The sequence below is a fragment of the Capsella rubella genome, unplaced genomic scaffold (assembly GCF_000375325.1).
Source record: "Capsella rubella cultivar Monte Gargano unplaced genomic scaffold, Caprub1_0 scaffold_5, whole genome shotgun sequence".
Lineage (NCBI taxonomy): Eukaryota > Viridiplantae > Streptophyta > Magnoliopsida > Brassicales > Brassicaceae > Capsella > Capsella rubella.
The window spans coordinates 1388925-1408212 of NW_006238919.1; the positions used below are offsets into that span (position 1 = coordinate 1388925).

Here is a 19288-nt window from a genome sequence, read left to right on the forward strand (position 1 = left end):
TGATTTATCTTGTTTTTGGCATAAACACATTATTCTCGACATGCATGCATGGACATTTCATTTATCGATAAAATGATGGATGATGTGTTTATTTGTTATAAGTGGCGTTAGTATATGATTTGTTAATGTGTCGCATCCCACGTTGTTAGTGAACGACATTGGATGTTATCGTTAAGCCAAACCTTTGTCTGTTATACCCAAATATAACGAACATCCAAGGATCTTCCCAATCATGTTTTCTTATATTATATGATACATGTTCTAGCTACTTGTATGTTTACCACTTGGTGGTCTAGAGAACGAGATGGTAAACCTATAAGACAAGTTACATTACTTTTTGGTTAATATTCGAATTTTGTTCATAAAAGTCGTGGTATTTGGTTAGTCTTTGTTTGCTAGTTCAACAGTTAGTTGATTTTTATGTAGTTTGGTCGGTCCCAGTTTCTAGAATTAGCTGTAACAAGAAAAAATTATAGAAAATTAAAAGTATGATAATAAACATAATATATTTACGTTTTCTTTTAGTTTTTATTTTTGACCAATAATATATTTATGTATTATTTTCGATTTTTTTTATAAGATTGTGATTTTTTGCTTTTAAGTGGACGGAGCCGACCAAATATTGCAGTGATTAACAGTGTACCAAACCCTTCCTAAATTAGAGAAAAAAAACATTGATATCAAACCATGAATTATCAAACCAAAATAATAATATATTGATCTATTAATAAATAAACCTCTGTCTAGTAATGATCATACTAATATGTATTTATTTGTTTATCACTATTCTAAGAGACGTATTTTAATGTACCTTATATAGAGAATAGCTAATGACAAGAGACAACTTTTAATTGGTTTCCTTAAAAAATGTAATGCTTTACTCTATTGATTAACAGTTTTAAACAGAATTAGAATCCGAATTTTTCATTTTTGTTTTTTCATTATAAATATAACTCTAGTACGGCAAAATCTAAACTACAGGTCTTTTGTCTTTTACATGATTTTACCCATCTAGTAAAATAGTTTAAAATTCAAGAACCATGTATTACATTATACTTTTCCCTGATATGTTCACTAAGATGTGAAATAAGTCAAACTTTTCACCTTTTCCCGATAAATCTTTCACTTTTATTGAAACACAGTGATTGGAAATAGCGAAATGCTCCAATAGTTTACAAACATGAAACCAATAGTTCGATACAATTTTCATAACCAAGTCTGGGGAAACTACTTGGAAATTTTTGTTACCATTGAGTGTTATGTATATTTTAACATGAATTACAAAAATTAAATTCCAATATAAATTGAATGATCCTGTCAAAGTTACAGAGCTCAGTTTATGTATAACAATATCTTAGCTGTGATTTATGTAACAATACTTCCTATATATTCATAGGCTGCCGCGCATGCTTTCGCCAACAAAGACAAAATGGTACACCAAATTCAATCATATTATTTTCACATTAAAGTCAAGGATTTGGACGTTAATTTTTGTAATTTTTTATAAAGATTAAAATAAAATAAAAAGCATGCTTGTTGGTGTAGTGTAGGTTTGTAGAAAAAACAACACATAGACAACCTTTGATTGGTTCGATGTTGCCGTAATTATGTGATATGTCACATCCATTTTTCGCCGAAGATGTGACAATGATGTGTTTAATGCAAATTCTCTTAATTAAAACCTTGGTTTTTTTATTTTAATTTTGGAAAAAAATAGTACGAAAATTTGGTGATCAACGTTAACCAATATAATTAATAAAAAGAAGGCATTAAAATTTACCTAAAGACATTACATAAATCACAATAATACTTTCTTGCACTCTTGGAAAACCTCAAATATACTATAACGAGAACAAAATGCGTTTTGAAATAACGAACAAGAAACATTGCGATTATGGTAATAATAATATGTGTGTTCGAGTAAAAAGGGTAGACCAAATTGTCAACTCTGTAGTCCCCCCACCACTATAGATGAGAGACATTGATTGAGATCCATCGCACACCTTCTTGTCTCCTCCAAACCTATATGCACACAATTATTAACTAGTTACTTGCTGTATATTCTAGACCATTCTGTCTGATAGTTTTTTCTATTGGAGTTCTATGTTCTTACACTCGTGATTAATACAGTGTATAAAGTCATGTTTGGATATAGTTTAAGCAAAATAAATTACGTAGCAACCTTAGAATATTTTAAAATATTTAGGTTTGGATTTAGTCACAAGATAGACAATTATATATAAAAAATAAATGATCTGAATGGATAGGCAAACTATGAATGTGCCATATCACTATTTAAGTTTAGTATTATAATTGTAAATCAATTATCATAGAAATTAGCATGTAAAACAAACATACTAGAAAGAAAGAAAAAAAAAAGTGTATAAGAGGTAAAATATTAAAATACTGTTGTAATGGTTGAGATTTTAAAGCTTTAATAGTGTTTTTGACGTACTAATTACATCATGGTTGTTTATTTATCTTGTTTTAAACAAAATTTCGAGTGTCGTAATTCTTCTTTGTTGCTGTTGCATTTTCAAGCCCTAGGGTGTAGACGATTGGTGAATTACGTCTATAGGAAGTGATTGAGAGAAAAAAAAAAGTTATAAATAGGGTAAAAATAGAAATTACTTGTAACTTTTAAATTGAGTGAATGAGAAATTTTTCCTATTTTATTTCCTCTTTTATGCTTGTCCAACATTTTTACTGACCTATTTCAACAAGATTCAAAGAGATTTTTTATCCACAATTATCCTTTAGTCAGAACTCAGAACCATGTATTTTCAAAACCAAAGAAGAAAAAAACCATATATGTATATTAGGGTGTGTGTTTTATATGAAAGACAAAATTGTAAAGGTCGATTTGGTGTATGATCTGTCTTATTCATAAGTCCCAATGAAGACAGTCCTTAATCTACGGTTAGGTGGTGGCTGCTCACCTTCCTTCTTCTTCCCTTTTCCTTTATTTTTTTCTGTCTTCTTTCACATCTAATCTTTTTTCTTCATTTAACACAAGTCTTTAAAGCTCTGCAGACCAAATATTTCGAAATTTAGTTTTGTGATAATGTTAAAAATTCATCAAAGTCCAAGAAACGGGACTAATCTATCTTTAGTTTGGTTTACTATCTAAAGTGGATAATTCATAAATTAGTCAAGTGCCATATCTTTACATTCTCTAGTATGCATGTTAGCATTTATAGTTTTATACATAACGTTACATTATGAATATACATTGTATAAAGACTCATACGTGTTAAATTATAAAACTACGACACAAAAATAATATTAAAATACGTGAGTGGTTATATTTTTAAAAAAAATTGAAAATCAAAATAGTAGAAATGACATAGATGTGATATTAAAATTTTACAAAATGTCAAATAAAAACTTTTAAAAAAAATATATAATTTCAATCATATTAGTTAATTATTGAATAAAGGCGCGTACGTGAAATATATCACCTCAATAAAATAACAGTAGAAATGACAGAGAGATAATACAAACTGTCAAATATATATAATTTCTAAGAAAATAAAATTAGTTAAATCAAATCAAAACCCCACCTAAATCATTAAAAAAATCCATTAAAGATCAATATAAGACAGAACACATGAGAGTCCAACTTCTTTCAAGTCTCAGGTCCAAGAAAGAAACAAAGGTTCTGTATATTCATAGTTTAAAGAGAATGAAGTCAATCTTAGCCAACACTTCTCTCGACTCTTCGTTCTCTCTTTCTAAACGTTACTTCAACTGGAAGAAGAAGAAAGTTCAAGAAGACGACGAGGAAGAGGAAGAAGAAGAAGAAGACGAAGACTACAACCACAACGAAGAGAAAATCTTGACCCGTTTCAACTTCTCCTCTGACCCGACCCGACCGGATCAGTTCAGTACCCAACAGATGATGAAGAAGAAAAAGAAAAAGACTATGGAAAAGATCCGTTACGCACTCGGGTTCTCTAACTCGGGTCTTGGTTTCCGGGTCGTTGGTACTTTATTCGGTAACCGTCGTGGACACGTCTACTTCGCCGTTCAAGATGACCCGACCCGTTTACCCGCTGTTTTGATCCAGTTACCAACTCCAACGAGCGTTCTTGTACGTGAGATGGCTTCAGGGTTAGTGAGAATAGCCCTCGAAACGGCGGCGTTTAAGACGGATACAAAGAAGAAGAAGCTTTTGGAAGAGTCCTCATGGAGAACGTATTGTAACGGTAAAAAATGTGGTTACGCGGCGAGGAAAGAGTGTGGAGAAGCGGAGTGGAAGGTGTTGAAGGCGGTCGGACCTATAACAATGGGTGCCGGAGTTTTACCGGCGGCGACGGTGGAAGAAGAAGGGAATGGAGCGGTTGGGTCCGAGAAAGGTGAGCTCATGTATATGAGAGCCAGGTTCGAGAGGGTTATAGGGTCGAGAGACTCGGAGGCGTTTTACATGATGAACCCTGATGTGTCTAGTGGTGGACCTGAGCTTAGTGTGTATTTTCTAAGGGTCTAATAAGATAAAGATTAGTATTATGAAGGTAATATTTGACCATTTTTAAGAATGTGGTTTTGATATATTGGCTTTGTTTAAATGATGATGTTGAATGTGTAATATTGGAATTTTATCTTTAATGATGTTCCAAAAGATTAGTGAGATAAAAAATATGAAATTGTTATAAGAGTAGAAGTTATGTATCATGATGAATCTATTTGTTTTTGTGTTGATATTGTTTTATTGCCTTGAACATAAAGGGTAATTACATCCCAAAATATGGGTATTTGTTTACAAACGGAAGTAGAGATTAGAGAATAAGGTAGACTCATAGACAGGATTTTAGTTCTTGCAACTAAGGCCATGTACATTGGTTCCACACAATAAAACATTTAAATTTAAATCATAAATTGGAAAAAAATGAAAAAACGTATCCACAAATGCGACGTCCCCTGTTCGCTTCCTTTACTATCTGCATGCCCCACTGACACAAACTCAAATTCGGTTCCAAAGCTCTATTGTTCCTAAAACCAGCCAACATTCCAAGAATACATACACCATAATCACATGGAACTCTTATTACCGTAACTACTTTTAAAAAAATCCCCAAACTAATTGATTCAGTGCTGGACTTCGTTAGTTATAATGAATCCACAATTGAACAGAACAAGACACAAACCAATTGAACAAGAACACATAACACAAGCCGATTCATTATAACACAATTGAACAAAACAAGACACAAACCACAAACTGATTAATCATAAACATTAACAAGACTAAAACACAATCTGGTTCATCAGAATCATTGAACCAGAGCAAAATACAAACTGATTTATTAAAAACAGAATATAAAACCTGATGAATAACATAAATAAAAGATAAAAAAAAAACATCTAACTGAAACAAAAGATGAAACAACATAGAACCCTAAATTTTTCTAACATCAATTACAACAGAAATTAGAGCGATTCTTACCATGAAAAACTGATTTGAGCATCATTGAAAGCAATTCACAAATCCCCGATTGCTCATCGTCATCCTTAGAAAATGAGAGAGAGGGAGACAAGAGACGAGAGAAGCGACGTAAAATTAAGGAATTTCTTTTTATTTTTTACTTTTTTTCTCACCCAATCAAATCAAGCCACGTATCGTTCCTTATTCGTTCCTTCTGTCACCTATTTGAGAAACGCTTCTCATACTATTGGAATTTTTATTTATTTTTGTGCCATAAAGTAAGTATCACCTCTATTAGTCTCATCCAATGGAAATGGTCTAAAGAGTCGTAGGGACGGGATGAGAACGAGCGCCGTCTAACATGTATATTCTTAAGGTAATATTTTATATTCAATAAACTTTGTATTAATTTGTGCACAATCATCATTGCTTTATAATCAATGCATATGAACATCAATTACAATACTTGTGCAAAAAATAATTTCAACCAAAACAAAATATATGCATCACCAATTCCATAGTCATTTAATAACAATGATGTAAAACTAATTTTCACTAATTATAAGTTTATAACTGATTGAAATACATAATAAAAAAAATTATGTTTTATAGTCAGACAAATCATTGTTGTTTTCACGGATTTAGATTGACAATATACATATAATTTTGGTACATAGACACCATAAACGCAAAAACTGCTCCAAGAATTTCTAAACTCGTCATTCAAAGAGACAAATTCAGAAACCTCTTAACATACGTTATTATTTTTGTGATTTTACCTAGTTTAAATCTTGTAATAGAGAGAACGTTCTTAAATCCTAAGTGCCTAACCTAGTATATAACTACATATTTCATTTTTGTTAGACAAAAATAAAAATATATATAAATGTGTCCATCCATTTTGATCTAAAAGATTAATAAAAGAGTTTGTGGTATATACTTAATGCAAGTAATGATTAATGTTTTGTTTATTCCCCCTCCACATCTCCAATCAAGTATTATATTTCATAAACAATATATATTTTTTAAGAGATAAAAGAGTGAAAATGTTGCGATGACTTCAATTTATTATTGAGCCAAATCCAAAGAAGCCCACCTCATACGAATAGATGCAGCCACAAGTGGGCTTATGCAAATATCAGTTGATTTACGCATTTGGATCTAATTAAAAGGGATTAGGAAATGATATACAATAAAACTTATATAATCTCAAAATGTTGGGATTATGATATTGAGTTTAGTAGATATACTAATAATTTATAGCGAGATTTGTCTGATTTCATGAACTTCTTAAGAGAATTATTTTGAAATAAATAATTTTTGTCAGAAATCAACTATGAAGTAACAAAACAATTATGATCACATATATAAGATGCGCATCAAAAACTTTTAATATACAAAATATCAGTTTTGAATTTAAACGACAAAGAAAAGTAAATAAGACAAGATTCATAATTTACTATTATATATATATATATATAATATAAATATGTTTTCATAAGTTTATATAATTTATACAATTGATAGGACCAATATTTACTATTTGCAACAAAAATTATTATCTTATCGTATTGTGTCAAATATTACACTTATCCAACTCGAATTTTTTTCTATATCAACTTATAATAGTTAATAGTTAATATAGGTTTTATTGTACTTTGAGAGAAACCATCAAAGATTAAGAGCAGCAAATACACAAGCAAGAAACTCCAGAGCCTACGAATAGAAGTTGTCTTGTTCCTGGTTTGTCGTAATGATATTAGAATATTAATCTCGTGTTTCTCGTACAGTTTGATTTTTTTCGCATAGCAAAAATAATAATATATACGTATAACTAGGTTTCCAACCGAGAAATTACAAATGTGAATGAACTCAATATAAGTATATATGAAGGATGAAAAATAAAAGAACAGAAAAAAAAAAAACCCATCGAATAAAACTACAAGAATCTTCTAAATAAAATTTCATGATTGTCAGAAAAAATTCTAACAGAAAAAAAAAATCAATTAGTGTCTGAGATTATCCACCACAGAGTTGTGCCTCGTGGAAGGTCCCGAAGGTGGTACAAGTACCTTTTTAGATAACAAATGGAACACACGACCTTTGAATCTAAAACCCACAGTGATCTCTTGTCTTGATGATCTTGTTTGAACTATATCCGACTCAGAAACCTTAACTGGTCCGACCCTTGCCGTGGCGTTGTAAGAACCAAAAACCAAGAGAAGGACAATATAAAGAGTCACAAACATGGTTCTGTGAGAAAAATAATGTTCGGAGAAGAAAGAAAGAGAAGGTGGAGACATTGGTTTAGCTATTAGGGTTTTATAAATTTTGGATTTTAAGAAGTTTTGAGCAGTGTATATATATATATGCATATATACTTATGTGCATGATATAGATCGTATATGAAAGTGCACATTATTGTATGTGTGTAAAATGGTCAAACAAGAAAAGCAAAGAAAACAATAAAGAAGTGAAGCGCAAGTAATGGAGTTTTTAGTGTTTTTTGAGAAAATATTTTGAGGTCAACGATATACGATAGTGAATTAAAAAAATGGTTTCAAACAAACACTAAAAAGATAAATTAATATTTACTAAAACTCGAAATGCCGCGTTGGACTTTACGTGGGAGGATGGTGTACGTGATTACCTCAAGTTTGTCTCTGTACATATTGCGTAATTTAGTTTAAGATACTCACCATAACTATCCACACAAATTAAAATGGTTACAAACTTTTCTAAAAGAAATTAGTGTAACGAGAGTATCTTTGGATATTATAGAATAACTTTGAATATATTTCGAATAATTATCTCCATTTGTGTATATTTGTAAACTAGGTTAATTTAGGTTTAACATTCTCCTCTCTATACAAACACATGTATAACCTAACCTTTATCATTATGAGAATTAATACACAATTCTTATGTATTAACTCTCATCACCTAATAATTAGTTCCGTTATTTGAGGTCACCAAACAATTTATCTATCATTAAAAAATAGTTAATCATTCATCTGCAAATCATTTATGCAACTAATTCATAGTAATATTTAACTTTATTAGCACATGATTTTGTTTCTGTTATATCAAACTAATATTTTGTCTAATAAAATTCATTTGCATATGTCATAGTTTACTCAAAAAAAAATGTTAGCTTATCAAATTTGAATCTTCTCATCACTAGAAACTAGTTTGTCTTCTATATGAAGAGATTAATTAGAGGCATGTGGTCTAAGAGCTTATAGTTTAAACCTGATTTATATTAGCACATAGTTTTGCGAAAAATATGTATATAAAAACTATAACGTAATGTGACAGATGGCAACTAATTTTCATGGTAGTATACGAAAATGTCAAACCATGCACACGCATGATCCGTTGGATTTTGATCGTCGTCGACTCAAAGACAGATATTCGCATGGACCACTTAGATTTACACGATTTTAATATGTTTGCATAATTATAGGTTCATTACCATATGAAATAAAGTGGTCTATACTTGTATACTCCAGCTAGCTCCCAAATATGTAGTTTCATTCATATATTTTAAAAGTACTAATTAATAAACTAATTTGAAACGTGTAATGCTTTTGACCCTATTATTAAGATACGTGCTGGTACAAGTGGACAGATTTTTTTTTGTTTGTTTCTATTTATTTCTTTTTAACTTGATTTACTCAAGATTTGTAACCAAACTATACATATAAAAAATTGTGTTAATCAATCATGATACAATCATAGAATGAAAACCATAATATATATTCAAAAGACTCAACAACAATCAAGTGCATGGATGCAATTGCAAGAATATAAATATATAAATTCCCCATTAACAACAAAAAAGAAAGACAAAAAACTATATAGAGCAATTTAATAAATTGGTAGTTACAATTGATATAGTTACAATTGATAATTCGTTGATTAAACCAAACATGAAAAGTAAAAAACGCAAAAAAGAGCCTTTGGTAAGTTTCATGGTTAGGCTACGTTGGCTAACAATGGAGGAACAAAGCCTGAACCTTTAAGTGTCTGCTCAAATATATGTCCCACTCTAAGCAATTTCTCCTAAAACCAATTTACAAAATCATCATTTGAAGCTTTAATCTTATATTTACAGTAAGCAAATAGCTTAATAACTAACCTCATCAAACGCGGCACCGATCATTTGAAGACCAACAGGAAGACCCGACGGACCACCTTCGACTAATCCACAAGGTAATACCACTGCAGGAAGTCCTGCCAGATTCACATTGACCTGCAACAAACCACGTATGATACAAACTATGTTTCGTGTAACGACACTTAAAAGAGAAAGAAACTAAGAGAAACATTTTGTACCGTCATAATATCTCCAGCATACATTGCCAGTGGATCATTTTTCTTTTCACCAATCTTGTATGCAGCAGATGGAGCTGCTGGAGAAATAAGGATATCGTTCTGTTCCAACGCTGCTTTGAAGTCCTTTTGAATTAGTGTTCTCACCTGCATTAACAAGTAAAAGAAAATATATATTTACCGAGCAAAACCGGTTAAATTTCTAATGACTGCATGTGAAGATGCGGTTCACCTGTTGAGCTCGTTTGTAGTAAGCATCGTAGTAACCGGCAGAGAGTGCATATGTCCCCATTAAAATTCTCATTTTCACCTTAGCATCGAAAGTACCTCAGATTATAGTCAAACTAGTTTATTAAATAGATGCAGTAACTTATGAATTCGTACCTCTCCCCCAAATCCTTCTCCACGGGAACGTTCATACAGCCTATTGAGCTCTTCAGCCATAACTTGATTTCCATATCTTCATTTCCAACACAAGAATCAATATCATTTTATATATGCCTGATGCAATCAGCTTTTGAGATTACCTGACACCATCATAACGTGATAAATTCGAAGATGACTCTGATGAGGCAATAACATAGTAAGCTGGTAGTCCAAGAGAGAATGAAGGAAGGGAGACCTGTAAATTTTGGAAACACAAATCTCAGAAACTTTAAACACACAAAACGAAGAAGAAAACACAGAGACAAAATTAAAAGAAACCTCTGTCAATATACAGCCCAATGCTTCTAAGTGAGACGCAGCTTCCTGAGTAGCAGATTTCACTCCAGAGTCAACGCCGTCTTCAAGTGTCTCGCGAATTATACCAACTTTCACTCCCTTCAATGGTTTAGACTCAAAATGATCCACAGAGAGAAACTGAGATTGGAACTCAGGCACATCCTGAACAAGAATATATGTTTTCTGTTTCAAAGCATAGATCTTTCGCTCTGTGTCATTAAAATGCAGGAAACCAAATACCACAAAAGACCTTACTTGTTTGCTACTCGTGGAGTCAAACCTATCATACCCAGAAATAGCATGAAGAAGCATCCCAGCATCAGCTACCGTAGACCCAAAACACCCAATCACATCCAAAGAAGATGCATAAGCCATAAGTCCAAACCTAGAGACACGTCCATAAGTAGGCTTAAGACCAACAACACCACAAAACGAAGCTGGCTGTCTCACACTTCCACCAGTGTCACTACCAAGTGACACCATACACTGTCTTGCTGCAACAGCTGCTGCTGATCCTCCTGATGAACCTCCCGGCACACGAGTCAAATCCCAAGGATTGGCAGTTACCTTTAAACCAAAATCAACCCCAAGATTCAATCCTAAACATCACAAGTTTCCTCAATAACACCATATTCATCTATGTTAACATAACGGTACCTACTTAGTTAACATTGCTGAATCATTAAATCCAAAACCATCACAAGTTTCCCCAATAAGACCATATTCATCTACCTAAACATAAAGACTCCAACTTTGTTAACACAGTGGAATCATTCAATCCTAAACCATCACAAGCTTCCGAATAAAACCATATTCATCTATCTAAACATAAAGCCTCCAACTTTGTTAACACTGCTGAATCATCCAATCCTAAGTTTCCCAATAACACCATTTTCACCTATCCAAACATAAAGGCTCCAACTTTCTTAACATTGCTGAATCAGTTAACCGTAAACCATCACAAGATTCATAAGACGAACCTGAAAGGCAGAAGCTTCAGTGGTACTTCCCATTCCAAATTCATCCATATTAGTCTTACCAACAACAATCCCACCCAATTCTTTAATCTTCTTAATCGCCGTAGCATCGAACGGAGGACGATAATGCTCTAAGATTCTCGAAGCAGCAGTAGAAGGCATACCTTCAGTACATATATTATCCTTAACCCCGATCAAAACTCCGGCGAGAGGACCCAATTCCTCACCTTTAGCGATTCGTTGATCAATCTCTTCAGCATCTTTGAGAACATTCTCCGACACGTGAAGGAAGCATTTGAGCTGTGGTTCAGTGAGACGGATACGAGAAAGGTAAGATTTTGCGATTTCGACAGCTGTGGTTTCGCCGGAGAGGAGTGAACGACGAGTGGTGAGAATCTGAGACTGTGGAGGAGAGATAGTGGAAGAAGATGAAGCAGCTGCGGAGACAATGGGTCTAGAGCTTTGGAATCGTCGGAGAGGGAGGAGTGAGAGAGAACGTGGTGGTTGCAATGTCGATAACATTGCTTCAGTTCAAATGAAAAAAAGTTTTGATTTTTTGAATCACTGATTCATCAAATTGGGAAGATAAGTGAGTGGAAACTGAAATTAACTACTTAAGTTAGTCGTACAGAAGAATGAGTTCTCCGGTGTACCGCCGGAGAAAATGTATCGGCGGCTGTTTGGGTTTTATTAAGGTGAGAGAGGTTGAGAAACGGAGAAAGGATAAGACTTTTTTCTAACTCAAGAAAAGGGGAGAGGATTTATTAATGGGCCTATTAAAACTTAACGGGCCGAAACAGAGTATATATCCATTAAAGCCCAATAAGCTTTTTTTTTTTTTTTGCTTATTATTTTTATTAGTTTGGTGAAAGTATTCGATTAGTCTTTGCAATAATAATCGATCTACCCAATCAATGCTCTATTCGAATGACGTAAAAGTTTTGTATATGACGAACTAATAATGTAAAACTTATCATCATTGGGTAATTGTACTTTGGTTTGTGGAAGACATGTATTAGTCATCTCCATCTCATAATTAGACATGTTTTAAGGATATGACCACTTTAAACAAAAGAGCTGGATTGCATACAGTTAATTAAATCCCCAAATGACTCCATCTAACAAAATCAATCAAATCAAGAAAAATAGTAATATTGTCAAAGAACTTGTAGGGAAATTCATAATTACTACACTTTTTTTACATTACAGAAGTAAAAAAAAAAATTGAAAACCAGAGAGAAATAAGGACAGCAGGAACATTGAACTCAATGGCCAGAGTCCAGAGAGAGGTTTGAGTTTTTTTGATAAATTGTGTAAAGAGAAACCAAAAAAAAAAAAACTCATTATAACTTTTTACTATTGTATCCGTACGGGCACATTGTTGTAACTTGTAACTTGTAAGAATCATTAATTAAAATATCATCATTGTTTTCAATTCCAAGAACTTTTCATTGGATATAATTGATTATTTAATAGGAAAGAAGAAAATATTTATATAAAAAATGATAATAAATTTAAAGAAGTACATGATAAAATGAGAGAAAGAGTTAACAATGAAAATATAGAATTAACCAATGGACATAAATTACAATTTATCATAACCATATAAACTAATAAAAATTGAAAGAAAAAAATATGTTTAAATGATTATGTGATTTATAGAGGAAAACAAAAAAGTTTACTATACATAGGAAAAAAGAACTTGTCAAAGATAATTCAGACACGATTCGACAAGCTTTTATGTATAAAAACAAATTTGATATTTGTCGCTAAAAACTTTTACATGTTGCATGATTCGTAATAGTATAAAACAACAAAATAATTTTTTTTTGTTTTTGCTTTGGGCTTAGGAGTAAGTAAATACAGAGAAAAGTACATAAGCCGTCACCTATGAACAACTAATAATGACTTGTGGAGTTATGAGACAGAGCCTATGAAAGCAACCAAAGAAAAGCAACCAAAGAAAAAAAAAAACAATTAGCTATAAATGATCGTAAAAAGCTTACTGCAAAACTATTTATTAAAAGAAAAAAAAAGAGTAAAAAGTTATTAAAAAAAAACCTAACTGTCTCATCTTAAATTGACCTTCAGTATCTACTTTTAAAATTTTCATAAGTTTAAACATAAAATATATTTACTGAAAGAAGAAAAAAAATATAAAAGAGAGACATTAAATTGTCTTATAAAGAAGTCAGAAAATTCGAGGCAGTACTACACACAACGGCATTGTTTGGGTTTGGTTTGTATTGTCTGTTTGAAACCAATGACACAGCCTGAGACACCAAAGTTAGCTATCTTTGGATATATGCTTCAATGCTTTGCATGCCTTATTAAAGGCACTTCATGTTTCTGCTCACACAACCAAATGCATTAACCTGTATTGTTTAGTATTAAATCTCTATGTGTATAACTAATTCTCATTAATTATCAAATCTATTCCTGTTATATAAATCTTGGTTTTAAAGTTAGCCATTAACAAAACTACAATACATGTCAGAGTTAATCGTTAATATAATTATTTAAAATTACGACAAAAAATATATTTTTAAATATATCTTAATATATTATTGAACAAAAAAAAAATTATTTATTCTAAGATTGCAAAACATATAATGTTATCGAGTTGAAATTTTGGCTTGAATATATTAAAAACAATTATATGATATTACACTAAAAAAATTACTATTTTTAAAAAATATATATCTACAAAAAAAAAATTCTTATGGTATTGTATAAAGGGAAATTTTGTTTTCGAGATTAGTAATTCTCATGATCGTGACACATATCATGTTTATCGATTAGATATTAACATGTGTAAAAAGAAAAATTATATATTAAATTAAAAATCCTAAAAGTATAAGTATTATATTCTTTTATTTTGGAAAGGTATATGAAAATATATAAATACAGATAAAATTATAAAATAAATTATATATTTCGTCTTTCCAAATGAGGAGAGCAAATAAACAAGTCCTTTCCAACTTTTAGAATACCTTTGTCTTTGTACAGATTTATATTATAATTAGTAATTGAAAAAATATTGAGAAATACTCTTTTTGGTGTACTGATTTTTATTTGGTGTACTCATTTTTAAACAAATTCCTTCTTCAAAAAAAAAAAATATATATTATCTTACCAAGTGTCGCAGAATCATAAGTTTGGTACCATCTTTCTTGTTTAAACTGCCGTTAAGAACTATCAAGACTTTGCCGTTACCGATGATGGATAGATTTGTTTTCTTCTTCCCTATGCGAAAGACTTCTTTGTACAGTCTTTTTTAACGTAAATGATAAACCTCTTTACATTATTCCCTAGAGCCGCTGCAATAGCTTCATTCAAAGTGGTGAAGTTACTCTTAAGAACCGTCAAGTCATTGTTGACTATTTATCTCGTTTTTGTGATTTTTAATAAGAATTATAGACATTCTTAAGTTTTGTGTTTTTAAATTAAACTTGCAATATTTTATATTTAAATGATCATTTTCATCTTTCATAAAAACTTTATATACATATATTTTACTTATGTTTTGCTTATATTTCGCACTTGTATCTACGTGTGAAACTAATTTTAATTATTCATCAAATAAATGTATAAACGGTGATATATATACAGTTATAGATGATCATAATGTGTAGACTTAAACTAATGAAAATTCAATTCTAACAAATTATATGTTAATGTAACTAATTAAGTCATCTTGGTATAATGGTAATCCCAAATTGGAGAGTACTCGGTTTGAGTTGCTTTGGTCATCTAGCTGCACTTTAAATTTAGAATATATCTGAACGCAGATCTGAATGTTAAATTTTGTAGGACTAATTTTTGGTCTACAAAACCTTTGTCATGCGACTCATGTCCATAGTTCGTTATATATATATATATTACATCATAGATATTGTAACATCAATATTTGTGTTACCTATCCAAAAGTCTAGAATCCGTTTATAAAAAAAAGCTTAATTAGCCTTAATGTGTTTATGTTTACATTAAAAAAAAGTATTCACATTTTCCCAAGATATGTTTTCAAATGAAAATATAGACTAAAAATAAACACAACTTTTTAATATTTACCATTTAACAAAATATATATGAAATAGTTCAAAAAGGAAAAAAATTGTATATATATATATATATATATATTTATCAATTGTGATTCGTTATTTGGAGAGTTTGTGACTTGTCAAAATACTAAAACATCCGATTTTTTTTCTCTATTCGAATTTGATAGTAATAAAAGGAAAATTACATTACAAACATATACAGTAAAACCTCTATAAATTAATAATGTTGGGACCATGAAAATCTATTAATTTATAGAGGTATTAATTTATCGATAAATTAATAATTATTAATTTATAGAGAGATATTTCTAATTTGGAAAATATTTTCAAACAATATTTAAAAATAAGATTTAATCATGATAATTAGTATTTTATATATTCAATTACAAATAAAATAATAATAATTATGTATTAAAATAGAATGCTAACTATTTTTCATATAGTAAAATATTAGAAATAAAATCTAACAAAAACTAATGTGTTTATATATACATATATTTTGAAAATTTTACCTAATTATTAATTTATAATTTTGATGGGACCATATATTTACAAAGGATTTTCAAAAAAATTATTATCTTATTATTTTATCGAAATATGTCTAAAATTACACTGGTCCCAACTTGGGACCGGATAAATTTATTAATTTATAGAAGTTATTAATTTATCGAGTATTAATTTATAGAGGTTTTACTGTACACAACTTTTATAGATTAAGACAGATGGAGAAGAAACAAGAGACTTGTTATACATCCAAGAAGGATTTGATTTTCTTCTCTTAAGCAATCACACCGACATCAAAATCTATCAAACCAACACATCGATAATATTAACCATCAAACAAAAGTTAAACAAACTACCCAAAAAATAAATATATTATTTCAATCCCCCTAATAATATAATACAACAAGAAGAGAAAGCTCCAAAAGCAACAAATCCCACATGAACCCATTTGACAACACATGTCTAGTAACCATCACACCCATTGCTGATGAACTTGACTCATCCTTCTTCTCCTCCTCCTTCTTAAGGTTGCTCCACGTTTGTTTTATTACCAAACCATCCTCTGTCTTCTCCATCATGCAAGGCTTCAGTTGCTGAGACCCTGACACGACATGCTGACAAAGATTTGGATTCTTTGAAGCCTTGAACCTTGTCCCCATCTTCTCATAGAACTTTCTTGAGAATCCAAGCTCTCCCGTTAGATTGTTTCCGTTGATGTACAGAGCACCGAGACAAGGCAGAGTCTCGAGCTCTTTCGATGGGACTAAGCCAGTCAAATTGTTGTCGTTCAGACCAAGAAACCTCAATCTTTTCAAACTTGCTAAACCAGAAGGAATCTCACCTCTCAAACCCATCTTTGACAGATCTAAAATGACCAAATTGTCCAGATTCTCCCACTTTATTCCCATCATGTCATCATCATCACTGCCCATTGGGTTTCCTGATAAAACAAGATCCGTTAAAGATCGAATCTTTACGATGTTTTCGAACAACCCTCCAGAGATTATATTGTTCCTCAGATCCAAAAGCGTCAGATTCTTCAAAACCCCGAGTTCTTGAGGCAACTCTCCTTCTATTTGGTTGTTGCTTAGGTCAAGCTTAAGCAATGAAACCATCTCTCCAATAGACAAAGGCAAAGTCCCTGAGAATAAGTTTCGACTCAAATCCAAGATCAGTAGATCTTTAAACCCATTGAAACAATCCGGTATCGTTCCAGTGAACAAGTTCCCCGCAAGAACCAACCGTTGCAACCTCGTTAGATTGCAGAGACTCGCCGGCACTTTCCCGTTAAACCCGTTTTCAAGAACCACCAAAGACTTCAGCTTCGTGAGACTACCAATTGTTTCAGGAAGCCCACCAATCAAGCCAGGATTGGATCTGAACTCGAGAGACTCCAAGTTACTTCCCAAGTTTATCCAATCCTCTTTAGCTAATGTTATCGGCGAGACGAAGCAGTTGAAGAACGTGAGAGATTTCAAGTGTTTGAGTTTGAATAACTCTGGCTTTATCACCAAACTTGTGCCGCAAGGAAGCGAGTTTTCGTGAACAAGACCTAGTGTTAGATCCGTGACATACCACAAGTCACCATAGAGATCACAAGAAACACCCTGAAAATACCACCAAAAAAAAAAAAATCACATTATTGGAAGAATAAAAATAAAGGAATTTTGTTAGTTGTGGGCCAATTATTGTATATAAAAATAATTGAAACTAAAAATACATTTACAGAAACAAAAATTAGATCTTATATGTAAATAGCTATACACTTTGATGCGTTGAAGCTTAAAATTTTCACTTACTGGTTATGGAAAATTCAAAGGGAGAACATTACATTTTGAAAGAAGAAAGAATTATTCAGACAGCTACAGAACAAGAAGCTCTTTCCAAAAACCTTTAAAGAAAGTTCAAGAACTCTCAAGAAACTAGAGAAGAGCTAAGTTGTATAATGAATTTTAAACAAGAACCTGAATAGGAGTCCAACCACAAGGGTCAGGATAAAGATCAGAGCCATTCCAAGAATCACCAACAAACCCTTGAATAGCTGAGTAAAGAGCTTCTTGTTCTGTTTTATCCATGGGAGCTCCTCCATCATCAGTATCTCCGGTGACGACGACGCACCACGATAAAGTTAGACAAAGGAACAAAACAGAGTGGATCCAAGACATTGTGGTGGTGGGGAGAAATGATGAGACAAAACAAGAGTTTGTGGATTGTTTGGTTTTTGAGGTTATCTCTGGGTTTCTTTATCTATTGGTGTTAATATTATTTATTGAAGAGAGAGCGAGAGGTCGTTGGGAGTCAATGGGGTGTTACATTATTATTATTATTATAGCTTAAAGAAACGTTACATTAAAAATAAAAATAAAAAATGAAATCGAGGGACTGTAACGAGAAAGACATTTGGTTATATGTTGTTGTCTCTGTCATATAAAAAAAGTAAATGTGAGCATTTGTTCCCATATCTCATACACGTATTTACTTCTTCGACTTTTATTTTGTGTCTTTTGAAGTTAGTGTATGTGGGAAAAAGAAGAGAGCTAATGTGAAAAATAGGATTGAGGAAAGCACAAGGATCAATGAAGCTATTGAATTTAATGTTTTTGCTTCTTCTGAGATGTGCCTTTGACATTTATTTTGTAGTTAATTATTGGGATAGCTTTATTGTAAAAATAGAAGTGGTTTATTCTTTATTATTCTTTGTAGGAATCTATCTTCTACTACTACTACTACTAATAGACATATTAAAACGAATTTACCTTGTTACGAGAGCTATGAACATTCGCTTTCTTTTTCATTACCTCCCGACCAAACGAGAATGGGAAAGAACGAGTAGAGAGAAGTGTTATGTGAACTTAGCGTTGCTTAGTATGGTTTAGGGTTCAGCATGCTGGCTTATTATATACGTAGGTTCGTATTATCGTGTGTGTCTGTGTGATTTGATATATAAATGTTGATTTTGTGTGTGTTAAGAGATGGTTAATTTCACTATCTTCCTTTTGCCAATGAAAACTATTTTGTTTTCCTGCAAGTATTTAACATTTTTTTTTACTTTAAACTATATATTTGACTGTATTTATGTAAGGTTGGCTTTGCAACACATATTGAAACATAAACAGTTTGTGGCATTTGGTGGTGAATTTGATTCTACAAAACGAAATTGGCTTTGATATGGTATAATAGGAAATATTTATATATATATATAGCTTGGGTTTTATTGTTAAGTATAGCTGCATAGATGAGAAAACATAATCTATAGACTAAAT

General features: G+C 31.6%; 4 protein-coding genes across 5 annotated transcripts; 1 reads left to right on the top strand and 3 right to left on the bottom strand.

Annotated features, from left to right (window-relative positions):
- Positions 1 to 3595: 3595 nt before the first annotated feature.
- On the top strand, positions 3596 to 4674 carry LOC17884755 (protein MIZU-KUSSEI 1). The gene has a single exon (XM_006290213.2). It carries the CDS (start codon positions 3611 to 3613, stop codon positions 4487 to 4489), a length of 879 nt encoding a protein of 292 aa, XP_006290275.2. The 5' UTR covers positions 3596 to 3610; the 3' UTR covers positions 4490 to 4674.
- A 133-nt stretch (positions 4675 to 4807) lies between these two features.
- On the bottom strand, positions 4808 to 7737 carry LOC17884970 (protein IDA-LIKE 1). 2 transcript variants are annotated; one of them, XM_006292698.2, is made up of 3 exons: positions 7498 to 7737; positions 5447 to 5510; positions 4808 to 4940 (listed from the first exon to the last, which is right to left on the bottom strand). In XM_006292698.2, exons 1-3 carry the CDS (start codon positions 7726 to 7728, stop codon positions 4867 to 4869), a joined length of 369 nt encoding a protein of 122 aa, XP_006292760.2. In that variant the 5' UTR covers positions 7729 to 7737; the 3' UTR covers positions 4808 to 4866. The 2 variants fall into 2 exon arrangements, with proteins under 2 accessions (XP_006292760.2, XP_023638200.1); XM_023782432.1 differs by having other exon boundaries at positions 4808 to 4992.
- A 1517-nt stretch (positions 7738 to 9254) lies between these two features.
- Positions 9255 to 12169, bottom strand: LOC17885871 (glutamyl-tRNA(Gln) amidotransferase subunit A, chloroplastic/mitochondrial). Its single transcript, XM_006290819.2, has 9 exons — positions 11464 to 12169; positions 10739 to 11050; positions 10466 to 10645; positions 10288 to 10382; positions 10145 to 10220; positions 9993 to 10070; positions 9764 to 9907; positions 9567 to 9680; positions 9255 to 9490 (listed from the first exon to the last, which is right to left on the bottom strand). Exons 1-9 carry the CDS (start codon positions 11980 to 11982, stop codon positions 9404 to 9406), a joined length of 1605 nt encoding a protein of 534 aa, XP_006290881.1. The 5' UTR covers positions 11983 to 12169; the 3' UTR covers positions 9255 to 9403.
- A 4080-nt stretch (positions 12170 to 16249) lies between these two features.
- Positions 16250 to 18297, bottom strand: LOC17885091 (piriformospora indica-insensitive protein 2). The gene is made up of 2 exons (XM_006290978.2): positions 17990 to 18297; positions 16250 to 17632 (listed from the first exon to the last, which is right to left on the bottom strand). Exons 1-2 carry the CDS (start codon positions 18188 to 18190, stop codon positions 16412 to 16414), a joined length of 1422 nt encoding a protein of 473 aa, XP_006291040.1. The 5' UTR covers positions 18191 to 18297; the 3' UTR covers positions 16250 to 16411.
- Positions 18298 to 19288: the final 991 nt, after the last annotated feature.

Coding starts and splice junctions, on each gene's coding strand:
- LOC17885091 (XM_006290978.2), bottom strand. CDS start 18,190: ATGTCTTGGATCCACTCTGTTTTGTTCCTTTGTCTAACTTTATCGTGG. Junction 17,633..17,989: donor GTGGTTGGACTCCTATTCAG/GTTCTTGTTTAA, acceptor TGGTATTTTCAG/GGTGTTTCTTGTGATCTCTA.
- LOC17884970 (XM_006292698.2), bottom strand. CDS start 7,728: ATGTCTCCACCTTCTCTTTCTTTCTTCTCCGAACATTATTTTTCTCAC. Junction 5,511..7,497: donor TCCATTTGTTATCTAAAAAG/GTACTTGTACCA, acceptor TCATTTTCTAAG/GATGACGATGAGCAATCGGG. Junction 4,941..5,446: donor GCTCAAATCAGTTTTTCATG/GTAAGAATCGCT, acceptor TGGGGCATGCAG/ATAGTAAAGGAAGCGAACAG.
- LOC17884755 (XM_006290213.2), top strand. CDS start 3,611: ATGAGAGTCCAACTTCTTTCAAGTCTCAGGTCCAAGAAAGAAACAAAG.
- LOC17885871 (XM_006290819.2), bottom strand. CDS start 11,982: ATGTTATCGACATTGCAACCACCACGTTCTCTCTCACTCCTCCCTCTC. Junction 11,051..11,463: donor CTGAAGCTTCTGCCTTTCAG/GTTCGTCTTATG, acceptor TTTGGTTTAAAG/GTAACTGCCAATCCTTGGGA. Junction 9,908..9,992: donor ACTACAAACGAGCTCAACAG/GTGAACCGCATC, acceptor TTGTTAATGCAG/GTGAGAACACTAATTCAAAA.